The sequence below is a fragment of the Protopterus annectens genome, chromosome 6.part0 (assembly GCF_019279795.1).
Source record: "Protopterus annectens isolate FY-2018-M chromosome 6.part0, PAN1.0, whole genome shotgun sequence".
Classification (NCBI taxonomy): domain Eukaryota; kingdom Metazoa; phylum Chordata; order Ceratodontiformes; family Protopteridae; genus Protopterus; species Protopterus annectens.
The window spans coordinates 663760378-663773016 of record NC_056737.1 but is presented as its reverse complement, the minus strand read 5'-3'; the positions used below and the strand labels follow the sequence as shown (position 1 = coordinate 663773016).

General features: G+C 39.2%; 1 protein-coding gene across 1 annotated transcript; it reads right to left on the bottom strand.

Annotated features, from left to right (window-relative positions):
• Nucleotides 1-9004: 9004 nt before the first annotated feature.
• Nucleotides 9005-9586, bottom strand: LOC122803874 (putative uncharacterized protein DDB_G0283051). The gene has a single exon (XM_044073554.1). It carries the CDS (start codon nt 9584-9586, stop codon nt 9005-9007), a length of 582 nt encoding a protein of 193 aa, XP_043929489.1.
• Nucleotides 9587-12639: the final 3053 nt, after the last annotated feature.

The following is a 12639-nucleotide window of genomic DNA, read 5'->3' as shown; positions in this document are numbered from 1 at the left end:
GAGAACCATGTGGAAGAAAGATACCCAGACAGTTCCAGTAGTAGTAGGAGCAACTGGTCTTATAAAAAATAATTTACAATTGTATTTAGATATGTTACCATTTCATGTAACACCATACGGATTGCAGAAGGAATCATTACTGAGCACATTGTGGGTGCTCCGAAGAGCACTTTGGCTAATGTTAAAGAGTGAAACAATACTAATTTCATGAACTTTAATCATGCATTGACTTAGGAATGGGGTCCATTCCCGTCATGGTATTAGGAACCCAGAAGACTTGGAGAAATTAAAAAAGCAGTATGGGTGAGAGACAGGCCAGTGCATTCTGTCACTCTTACAGTCCCAGGCTGCAAGCCACTGTATTCTCCTAGGGTGACAGTGTTGGTGTGCAAGGTGTTAATGGCAATAGTTTCTGTCCTTATTCATCCATTTATGTGGATGCTGGCAGGGTGCTGCTTGCAGCTAGGAACACACCTGCATGAGACACTTCTTCAGCATGCTGCATTCTGTGGGTATTCCCATACAGAAGTGGGGGTCATATTGTACTCATTCCCAACAGCAGGGATATGACCTGTGAGGAACCTGTGGCTGATGGTGGGGTGAGCTGAGTGCATGTGTGCTATGGCAGCTACTTGCAGCTGACTCACAGATATACGTGGGGCATCCCCTTATGCTGGCTTGTGCAGGGAAATCAGCGGTTTCTCAGTACTTCATAACTGTGCCTTTTGTGGTCTGTCAGTGTTTGGCCAGACTACATCAGTATTCCATACTACACAGACAACTAACGTGCTGCTAACTTGTATGTACAATTCCAAAGGTTTGTGCATTTGACAGTAACATTTTATACACTCTCTGTCTAGGGTACTTCCACCTGTGTACTGTGTGTATGTCTGGGCCCACATTCATGCCATGTCCATCTTTCAGATGGTGACAGATATTACATCTGAATAATTAGTATAGATTACTGCTGGATTGGGTCTTACTGGGATGCATTGTGTTTGGCACTGCAGTTGTTAGAACTTGGCCCTATCATCAACAGTACTGGCCATTGGCCATCAGGACAGAACCCTCCATGCTGACCACTTTCACATAATATACAACACACAACAACCTAACATGCAGAGCCCTGCATATTGTAAATGTGCAACAATCTATTCTGTTAATTTGGCCAGCTCAGGTAATCTGTGCTCCACTGTTATTATACCCACACATACATGTTGTTAAATTTCTACATAGGGTTGTGGGGGGGCACACCTGACAACTGTAAACATTTGCTATGACTGTACTGGTATTTCAGGTACTCTGTTAGCTTCCATTTCATTCTGTATTCTGACCTAACATGCAGACTAGAGGCATATCAGTGTAGTATAGATCTTAGGTTTTATTGACCTACATTTCAGTTTCAGACTTCTTACCCTTCAGAACTAACATCCCACTGCCTGACCTGCTGTAGTCTGTCTGTGTAGGTCTGGAGTGGGACTGTTCTCCATTGCCATCAATCAGAGGCCTTAGCACAGCCTTTCTTTGTGGTCATCTACACCTATCCTGCTGGCTGATACTGTTGTTGGGTATGTCAACCTCACTGGCATGCATGTCTGTGTCCTATGGACACACATTTGGCCAACCACATGTCCTGCAGTGGGATTTGTCACCTTGTCTAGTACTGCCTACTATGTTGACACCAGTATTTGTTATGGATTTCATGCTGCCCATATAGGTGTCTATATGGTGCCATCCCATTCAGCCACCCATTTCCCTTGCATGCTCACATCTCTACCATATATACAAGTAACAGAACATGCTACTCCATTCAGCAATTGATAGTGAGAGTGACTGACTTTGTGGCTGTGCCAGTATTGAGGATGGTGCTGGAGGGCTGACTATGTCAGACTAACATAGTACACTCCTTATACATGGTTAAGACAGGTAGTGTCATGTTTGGCATCCCTTTTACTGTATGTGTGAGTCAGAGAGAGGTGTCATTCCCTGGGTTCCTACAGTGTCAGTGTATGTGCTATGTGTTGCCTCTTTGGCAATGCCTGGGCATACTGGGCACACCTCCTTCTGCCTATAGGCGCAGACTCAGGTTGTTCCTCCTCTGAGTCACTCTGTGCCTGTGCTGGCCTTGGCAATGGTGGGGGGCTGTATAACCCTGCCTGTGCTGTTCCTGCTGCAGCTGTTTCAGCAGGATCATATAGGGTAGCATAGCACATGCAATGACAATGTGGGTGCATGTAGCTGGAAAGAACTTCAAGGCTCCACTGGATATATCCAGACACTGGAAGCATGACTTGAGCATCCCAAACACATGCTCTATTATGATTCTGGTTTGTGCGTGTGCCTCATTATGGAGTTCTTGTTTGGGTGTGTGTGCATTTCCGATGGGTGTCATAAGCCATGGCTCCAGTGCATTACCAGCATCCCCCACTAGGTGGCCATATGAGATGTCCCCATTGGCAAATCTCTGGTACAGCTGTGTCATATGCCGGATGTGGGAGACAAGATAGCTTCCAGGGCTGCTAGCACACACATTCATTATAATGCCCTGGGCATCGCACATGACCTGGCAGTTGATGGAGGGGACGCCCTTGAGGTTTATGTAGACCCTACCCCGCTCACCAGGTGGTGCTTTGATGTGTATGTGTGTGGAGTCTGTAGCACCCACTACCTTAGGGTATTCTGCTATATGGTGGAAGAGAAGCATATTGCTAGTCAATGCCTCATGGGTGCTGTGGAAATATATGTGCTCACCGGCATGTGCTGACATGGCATCCAGGAACTGGTGGAGTACCTTAGATGCTGATGCCTGTGAGATCCCTATGATATCACCAGTTGGCCATTGGAAGGTACCTGTGACTAGTATTTTTAAACCTACACATACCTTGGTATCCACTGGGATGGGATCCCCTCTGTTGGTTCTGTGTATGAGGCATGGCCGGCTCAGCTCAACAATTTGCTGTAGGAGGTCCCTGTCTACCCTATATACTCCACTATCTCCAGCTCATGTTGCCCCTGGTAGGTTACCCTGGGTCTGTACACTCTTCTGTTTCTCCCCACTGTGGGTTGGTCATCAGCATTCTAATCCTCACCACACTCAGCCTCTTCCACATTTTGATTTATGAGATCAAAAGCAACCCCTATCATTTTGTTGCTTTTGTTAGGTAAAATTTCCCCGTTTGTGTACATCGGTGGTATAGAGTTTGTGGGAAAAAACAGAGGGGAAAGGTGTTTGCATAGTTTATAGTAATATGTTGGGCTGGGCTGCTGCCTGTGTAATTGGCTGGTTCTGATACATTTCACCTGTCAGCTATGCTAGTTCTCCTTGATTAGCTTCCTACTGCTGTTTTCCCTTCCCATTGCCTTCCTGTTTAAGCCACAAGGCATGCCATGCAAAACCCAGTGCTCAGATGTGAACGGAGCTGCTATTTCCTGTTTTTCTTTTTTGTTTAAAACCTGATGTATGGTGCGTACACCTTTTTAGGCAATGTAAACACTGCTAGGCAGCTTCAGACACATCTCCCTTCCTTAGCTGTGCTTGGCTAAGGGCAAACACGGGCCAAAGAGCTCCAATACACTTACAGCATGCATGACACACCCCCTTATGAAGTCATCTAGCTGTTAGGCTTACACCACGGTATTACTGCACCTACACAGTTGGGTGCAAGCTAGCACTGAGGGGAAATCTGTGATTCGGTATCATTGCCCTCATTTGCATAGGATTGACTGCTAATGCATGGTTACAAATCCGACACTCAGCCTTCCCCCTTAGCAACCACTATTCCATGGTCTTGCTGTGTTATGCATGCCATTGACTATTAGGGAAAAATTATGATTTTGATTTAAAAGCTTATTAACAGCTTTTTTTATTATTTTTGGGCCAATCCCATTTGCGCACCGCTGCCCAGCTCTTAAACGGCCAAAATCTGCCAACAAAAAAAAGTAAATTTTTATCATTTGGAAATTCATTTTTATGTCTATGGCCATATGTTTGGCCTTTGGCATGCCTAACCCTTCTAATACATGAGTCTGTATGAGCTGTCATGCCTCCATTTTGTAGTTTGCAGAAATGTATTCAGCTACTGGCTGAATACATTTCTGCAGTCTACAATATTGCTGCACAGATACCTGCCTGCTTCCTGGATCGCTAATTCACCTCATTTGCATGTTTTTTACCAGTAAATGATGTAATCAGCATACAGGGGCTGTGTCTGTGCAGGAATAGTGCAGGAGCACTTGTGCACATCCTGGGAGACTATTCCTGAATCTCACAGCAGCCATATTGCCTGCAGAAGCTGTTGCACTATTTATGCACGCTGTGCAGAACTTGTAAATCCTGGGGAGTGACCCAACCCCTGCCAGAAACTATTGGTCTAAGGGGTGGGTCTTGTTGATCCTTATGCATTTTGGTAGGGCTTTAAAAATGGGTACTATTGGATGTTCTACCTTAATGAAATTCAAAATTTCATCTGTTAAAATGTAATTTGTTCTTAATTTTGATATAACATCATTAACGTGCTATAATATTTTCACACTATTCACAGTAATACATTCATAAGTAGCATCATGCTCCAGTAAAGACGTCTGGCAGCAATTAAGTCTTTATTGGGGCATGGTGCTACTTATGAATGCATTACTGTGAATAATGCAAAAAATATTATAGCAGATTATAGCTCAATATGTCTGCCGTGCGATCCAGGAACCGCCTGCAGGGGCATGCACAAGCACTCCCGCACTAGTCCTACATGGACTAAGCCCCTGTATGCAAATCACCCCATTTGCAGGAGAAATCTCTGCAAATGAGGTGATTTTGCAATCCAGGAAGCTTGCAGCCAGCTGTGCAGGACTAGTGCTATCTGCAGGAATGTACTCAGTTAGTAACCGAGTACATTCCTGCAAAATCCAAACCGGAGCTGTGACAGCTCCAAATAAAGGCTGCATATCATATAGTAAGTATGCCAGTGGCCAAGTATAAGGCCATTGGCATTGCAAACAGTAAAAAAAAAATACAAAAATAAACATTTTTTTTTTAGCCGATCTTGGCTGTTTAAGCGTAGTGCAGTGACATGCAAATGGGATAAGGAGGGGAATAACAAAATTAACATAAATTAAGCATTCTAACTAAAATCAGTATTCTGCCATGCAAGTCAATGGCAGGCAGAAGACAACATGGCCAGTGAGTAGTGGTTGCTAAGGGGGGAGGCTCAGTGTGAGACATGTAGCTATGTATTAGCAGGCAATCCTATACAAATGAGGGGAAGGATAATGAATCCCAGTATTCCCCAGCATGTGAGTCAGGTCCCAACAGTGTAAGAATAGGAATAGCTTGGTGCAAGCCTAGGAGTTAGGTGACATCATTGGGGGTTGTTAGACATACTCTAAGTGGATTGGAGCCCTGTGGCTCAGATTTGCTCCTAGCTTAGCACAGCTGTGCTAGTGGGTGTGTCTAAACCTGCCTAGCACTCTTTACAATGCCTACGTGGGTGTGTGCAATGCACAATGGGTTTTAAAGGCAGGAAAGAAAAGTTAAACCAGGAAATAACAGCAGTGTGCACATTTGCACTCTGTTTTCGAGGTGCGCCCCTTGCTTAAACAGGAAGGCAATGGGAAGGGAAAACAGAAGTAGAAAGGTAACCAAGGAGAACTAGCATAGCTGGCAGGTGAAATGTATCAGAATCAGCCAATTACACAGGCAGCAAACCAGCCCAGCCCAGAACACTACTATAAACAATGCACTCACAAGAGCAAAATGATAGGGGCTGCAATAGCTATCATACAACAACTAGTGGAAGAACAAACGGACAACTCTTATATGAAAACCACGAACTTGTAAAATGAAAACAGCAGGAAACACTGTAAGCAAAGTCGTAGGACCGGTTACTTTCCAATAAATGCAATTTAATAGTTAAACAAAGAGTTTACTGACACAATAAACTGAGCGCTTTCAGTAGGATCAGTGTCCTACATTCTTCAGATACCATGCAAATCAATTAACAGGGTTTTTAAATCGTTAAAAACACGCAATTAAACAATTACACAATTAATAAAATGCCAGAATGACTCTACTTGTCTTTAAAGGTGCAGTGGATATCCTAGTGCTATACACTACCATACATAACTCAATGTATGCACGCTTTTCTCACATTTGGTAAATTAAAAATACTACATATTGCAGCCAGGAAAATCGGACATTAAAAATATCTATAAAACTAAAATCAATATAATTATATAAATATAGTGTGAATTTAACATAAATATTCTGAATATAGTGTAGGACCTTAGATTCAATATAATTCGTAGGACTTATACACATATGTGTAAATAAATTATAACAATTTATCTATAAATAACCATAAAATAAATCAACTAATACCAATTTTCTTCTAGCAAATAAGTAAAATAAATAGGTTTAAATCTATATGCAATATATACAAATTACTATATTATGTAATAAAATATATTATAAAATGTATTTAAAACCTATCAATCAAAAGTGTTTAAAACCCTTCACATATAAGAACACATATCAGGGGCAGCCTAAAATTAGTACTCTAAACATTTATGACCTTTATTAACACAGTTTACCACCTTAAGCTCACAGTTTGATGCTATGCACAACCTATAAGCCTCCCAACCTGTAAAATATGTAATGAATAAATCATGATGTTCAACTTAAATCATCTTTTCAGAGCTAAACATTTCAAAATGCTTTTAATAGATACATATTCGTTAATACCAGGGTATATGTGGGCTTCAGTTCTAATCTGCCCCATAATTTCATCTATCTCCAAGTTCAACTGCCACAGACCCCCTCTAGGGTCCGGGTGTCTTTGTTGTAAGATTGAGAATTTAAAACCATGGTCAGGAAAATCAGCAATATGTCTGGCCAAAGCATTATTCAAATCTTTCTTGCTAATAGCATACACATGTTCATAGATACGTTGTCTCAAATTTCTCTCAGTTTTTCCAATATAGAATACGGAGTATTGAGAACACATGGCTGCGTATATAATAACTTTAGTTTGACAGTTATACCTCCCTTTTATCACAAATATTTTATCTTTCAATTTAATTTTTTGTCACCACAAATGAACTTACATTGGTGACATGCACCACATTTGTGCATACCCAATTAAGTTTGGGTGTTAGTAGTATTTTTCCTTTCTAATATAGCCTTTAAGTTCGGCCCTCTTCTGAACGTTATTTTAGGTTGTAGGCCTAACATTTTAACTAAGCCTTGGTCTTCTGTTATAATGGCCCAGTTTTTATATAAGATTTCTTTCATGTTATAATGGTCTAAAGAATAAGTACAAAGAAAACTAACACAGTAGTCTGAATCAAGCTTAAGAGGAGGCTTATTATTGCCTATGCTCAACATATTTGATGTAGAAGGTAAACTATTGGTTAGCAAGGGCCTAAAATGACCTACTTGTCTTTTATTGCTAACTTCCAAGCAAATAGAATCTAACAAAGGTTTTGGATACCCTCGACTTAGAAACATGCTCTTAAGTAATAAACATTCCAAATCAAAGTCTGTATCATCAGTGACCATCCTAGCCGCTCTCACTAATTGTCCCTTCACTACAGCCTTTTTTGGTGAAAGGGATGACTACTTGTAAAATGTAAAAAAGAGTTTGAATATGGGGGTTTTCTATGTATCATACTCTTATATCTTCTGTTAGTTGTATCTTTGACAAGGTGGACATCTAAGTAATTAATTTCTATTTCTTCGAATTGGTAAGTAAATTCGAAGAAGTCAGTCATGGATTGTATGCTATCTATAAAGGTAGGGATAAGTGCTTTAGAACCTTTCCATATAATAAACATATCGTCCTGGTAACGAGTGTACCAGGCTACATTTTCTATAAATAACTCATTCTGGAAAAGCAGTGATCTCTCCCAATACGCCATGATGCAATTTGCAAAACTGCCCCCACATGGGGAGCCCATGGCTATCCCAGTCTTTTGCAGGAAAAAACGTCCATCAAAAAACATATAGTTGTTTTTTAATACAATTTCAAGTAGTGTCTCCACTAAATAAATAGTGTTGTCTTCTATTTGTTTGAGAATCATAAATTCTCTGATCCATTCTACTCCAAGTACCTGTGGAATAACTGTGTAGAGGTCCTTAACGTCTATTGTAAGGAAAATGGAGTCTCTAGAGTATTCTAATTTACTAACATTTTCCAAAAAACTCCATGCATCCTTGCATATTTGAGACTCCTGCTGGATTAGTGGCTTTAAGACACTATCCACATATTTGGCACAACCATATGTAATAGAAACTCTACCATCTACAATTGGCCTAAAGGGGGGGGGGGGGAGTCATGGTAACATTTATGAATTTTCGGAGTACCAAAAAGGGTAGGAATTTTAGGGGCATTCATTGTCAGAAACTGATGCATATCTAAATCTATAGTTCCCTCCAAAAACAAATCATTTAGCAATGTATTTATTTTCTTGTATGCTATGTTAATTTCATTAATGTTAACTGAAGTATATGCTTCTGTTTGCAAATATTTTTCCAAGTGAGCCACATAAACATTTTGGTCCATAAACACCAGACCTCCCCCTTTGTCGGGTTTCATAACCCTAATATTACAATAATGCAATAGCTTAATGAAATCACTTTCGCGTTCTGTAATATTAAGCATCCTGTCCCTACCTTTTTTGTTATTATTGTTTATGGATCTAAAATCCATCTCGCAAATCTTTTCAAAGATGTTGAGAACACTATGCAGTGGAGGGTTAAAAAGGCTAGACACTCTTAAGGTGTTGGTTAGAGATGGGACACCACCCATACAAACCTGCAAATTAAGTTTCCATACAAAAAGTTTTAAGTCCAAGATTGCTCTTACTAAGTCCATGTTTTTGTCTGGAACGAAGGATAAACCTTTGGAAAAAAAGTCAACCATCTCTTCGGAAATTTCCAATGGGGTAAAATTATAAATATTGAAATCTCCTTTGGAACTAGTAAGAATTTTGGGCATATATTGGAGAGGACATGTCATCTCCTCCACTGATTCCGTTGATTCCGTGCCTGCCCCTGATTCCTGTTCCCTCTGCGATTGTGGTTGTTCCTGCCTCCTTGGGCCATCTGAAAATCTGACGGTCTATTAGGACCCCGCTGGTTGTTGTTACCATTTAAACCTTGATGCCCAGCATTGCCATTATTCATATTATTGTTATTGTTGTTATTATTATTCATGTTATTGAGCCTTTCGCTCCTACGTACCGGCTGGGTTTCCTCGCCATCAGTATTAGTAATGCTTGAATCAAGATTAATTTCTTGTTTTCTACTGGGTTCACTAAGTGGCCTAGAATTATATGATGTAGCCCCAAGTCTATTAGGGTTAAATGGAGGACGGGGGTAGGCTTTGTTCGAAGCATAATCCTGGACATCTCTTGCAATTTTCCTTTTTTTTGTAGCTAACAGTTTAGCCATGGTTGCATCAATGATGGAAAAAATTCTGGCGTAATCGTATTTATATCTAAAAAATTCATTATCAGTTTTAATTACATGTTCAAGAATTTCCAGCTCACTTTTAAGCCCATTTATTTCACCTTTATAAAAATTAATGAGTGACATGATAAATTCAGCTCCTTGCTTGTCAAAAAGCCCCAGCAGTTCTCTATGAAATATAGAATTTTCTATCAAGCCTACTGGATAACGTCAATGTCGCAGCCCCTTAGGAATAATCTTTTTTTCTAGGCATTCTTGTAAATAAGCAGTTTCTAACTGTAATTTTCTGCATTTAAATAATTTAGTGTCAAATTCAGAAATGGAGCCAGGCAAAGAACTCAACCCTGAGTGTAGGTCTGGTGAAGGAGATAATCCATTAGGAATCTTAAAAAACTTGTTGTTGCTTAGGAAGCTCGCCATAGAAGGAAAAAGGCAAGTCTTTGTGTTAAGAGCGCCTGACTGCCGCTCGGTGCTCACCCCAGCACCAGCATTGCTTCCTCGTTGTGCTGTGGCTTCCAAAGCCGGCTGTAATCCACTGCTAACAGCACCAACATAGCTGTTTGGCAAAGGAGACCTTGGTTAGGTGCCCCCAACTCCCTGTGGTCCCCTAGGACAAGTGTTTGTTTCCTGGACAGTTTTAAAATCAAGCCGCTGGGTAAGGGAATCTACCCTACCCAGTAAAACTCCTACCAAAGCCGTTAGATTACTGATAGCATTTGCGTCAGATGTAATGGTCCTGTTCAAGCCATTTGGCTCTTCTTGTGAGAATAACGGTTGGGACTGAGATCCTGTTTCACCCGCCATACAAAAAACAAACAGACAAGTCTTGTATAAAAACCACGAACTTGTAAAATGAAAACAGCAGGAAACACTGTAAGCAAAGTCGTAGGACTGGTTACTTTCCAATAAACGCAATTTAATAGTTAAACACAATATATACTGACACAATAAACTGAGTGCTTTCAGTAGGATCAGTGTCCTACCTTATTCAGATACCATGCAAATCAATTAACAGGGTTTTTAAATCATTAAAAACACGCAATTAAACAATTACACAATTAATAAAATGCCAGAATGACTCTACTTGTCTTTAAAGGTGCAGTGGATATCCTGGTGCTATACACTACCATACATAACTCAATGTATGCACACTTTTCTCACATTTGGTAAATTAAAAATACTACATATTGCAGCCAGAAAAATCGGACATTAAAAATATCTATAAAACTAAAATCAATATAATTATATAAATATAGTGTGAATTTAATATAAATATTCTGAATATAGTGTAGGACCTTAGATTCAATATAATTTGTAGGACTTATACACATATGTGTAAATAAATTATAACAGTTTATCTATAAATAACCATAAAATAAATCAACGAATACCAATTTTCTTCTAGCAAATAAGTAAAATAAATAGGTTTAAATCTATAAACAATATATACAAATTACTATAATATGTAATAAAATATATTATAAAATGTATTTAAAACCTATAAATCAAAAGTGTTTAAAACCCTTCACATATAAGAACACATATCAGGGGCAGCCTAAAATTAGTACTCTAAACATTTATGACCTTTATTAACACAGTTTACCACCTTAAGCTCACAGTTTGATGCTATGCACAACCTATAAGCCTCCCAACCTGTAAAATATGTAATGAATAAATCATGATGTTCAACTTAAATCATCTTTTCAGAGCTAAACGTTTCAAAATGCTTTTAATAGATACATATTCGTTAATACCAGGGTACATGTGGGCTTCAGTTCTAATCTGCCACATAATTTCATCTATCTCCAAGTTCACCTGCCACGGACCCCCTCTAGGGTCCGGGTGTCTTTGTTGTAAGATTGAAAATTTAAAACCATGGTCAGGAAAATCAGTATGATGTCTGGCCAAAGCATTATTCAAATCTTTCTTGCTAATAGCATACACATGTTCATAGATACATTGTCTCAATTTTCTCTCCGTCTTTCCAATATAGAATATGGAGCATTGAGAACACATGGCTGTGTATATAATACCTTTAGTTTGACAGTTATACCTCCCTTTTATCACAAATATTTCATCTTTCAATTTAATTTTTTTGTCACCACAAATAAACTTACATTGATGACATGCACCACATTTGTGCATACCCAATTTAGTTTGGGAGTTAGTAGTATTTTTTCCTTTCTAATATAGCTTTTAAGTTCGCCCCTCTTCTGAATGTGATTTTAGCTTGTAGGCCTAACATTTTAACTAAGCCTTGGTCTTCTGTTATAATGGCCCAGTTTTTATATAAGATTTCTTTCATCTTATAATGGTCTAAAGAATAAGTGCAAAGAAAACTAACACAGTAGTCTGAATCAAGCTTAAGAGAAGGCTTATTATTGCCTATGCTCAACATATTTGATGTAGAAGGTAAACTATTGGTTAGCAAGGGCCTAAAATGACCTACTTGTCTTTTATTGCTAACTTCCAAGCAAATAGAATCTAACAAAGGTTTTGGATACCCTCGACTTAGAAACATGCTCTTAAGTAATAAACATTCCAAATCAAAGTCTGTAACATCAGTGACCACCCTAGCCGCTCTCACTAATTGTCCCTTCACTACAGCCTTTTTTTGGTGAAAGGGATGACTACTTGTAAAATGTAAAAAAGAGTTTGAATAGGATGGTTTTCTATGTATCATACTCTTATATCTTCTGTTAGTTGTATCTTTGACAAGGTGGACATCTAAGTAATTAATTTCTATTTCTTCGAATTGGTAAGTAAATTCGAAGAAGTCAGTCATGGATTGTATGCTATCTATAAAGGTAGGGATAAGTGCTTTAGAACCTTTCCATATAATAAACATATCGTCCTGGTAACGGGTGTACCAGGCTACATTTTCTATAAATAACTCATTCTGGAAAAGCAGTGATCTCTCCCAATGCCATGATGCAATTTGCAAAACTGCCCCACATGGGGAGCCATGGCTATCCCAGTCTTTTGCAGGAAAAAACGTCCATCAAAAAACATATAGTTGTTTTTTAATACAATTTCAAGTAGTGTCTCCACTAAATAAATAGTGTTGTCTTCTATTTGTTTGAGAATCATAAATTCGCTGATCCATTCTACTCCAAGTACCTGTGGAATAACTGTGTAGAGGTCCTTAACGTCTATTGTAAGGAAAATGGAGTCTCTAG

What these genes read in the sequence shown, in the direction of transcription:
- LOC122803874 (XM_044073554.1), bottom strand. Translation starts at nt 9,586, where the DNA reads ATGTCACTCATTAATTTTTATAAAGGTGAAATAAATGGGCTTAAAAGT.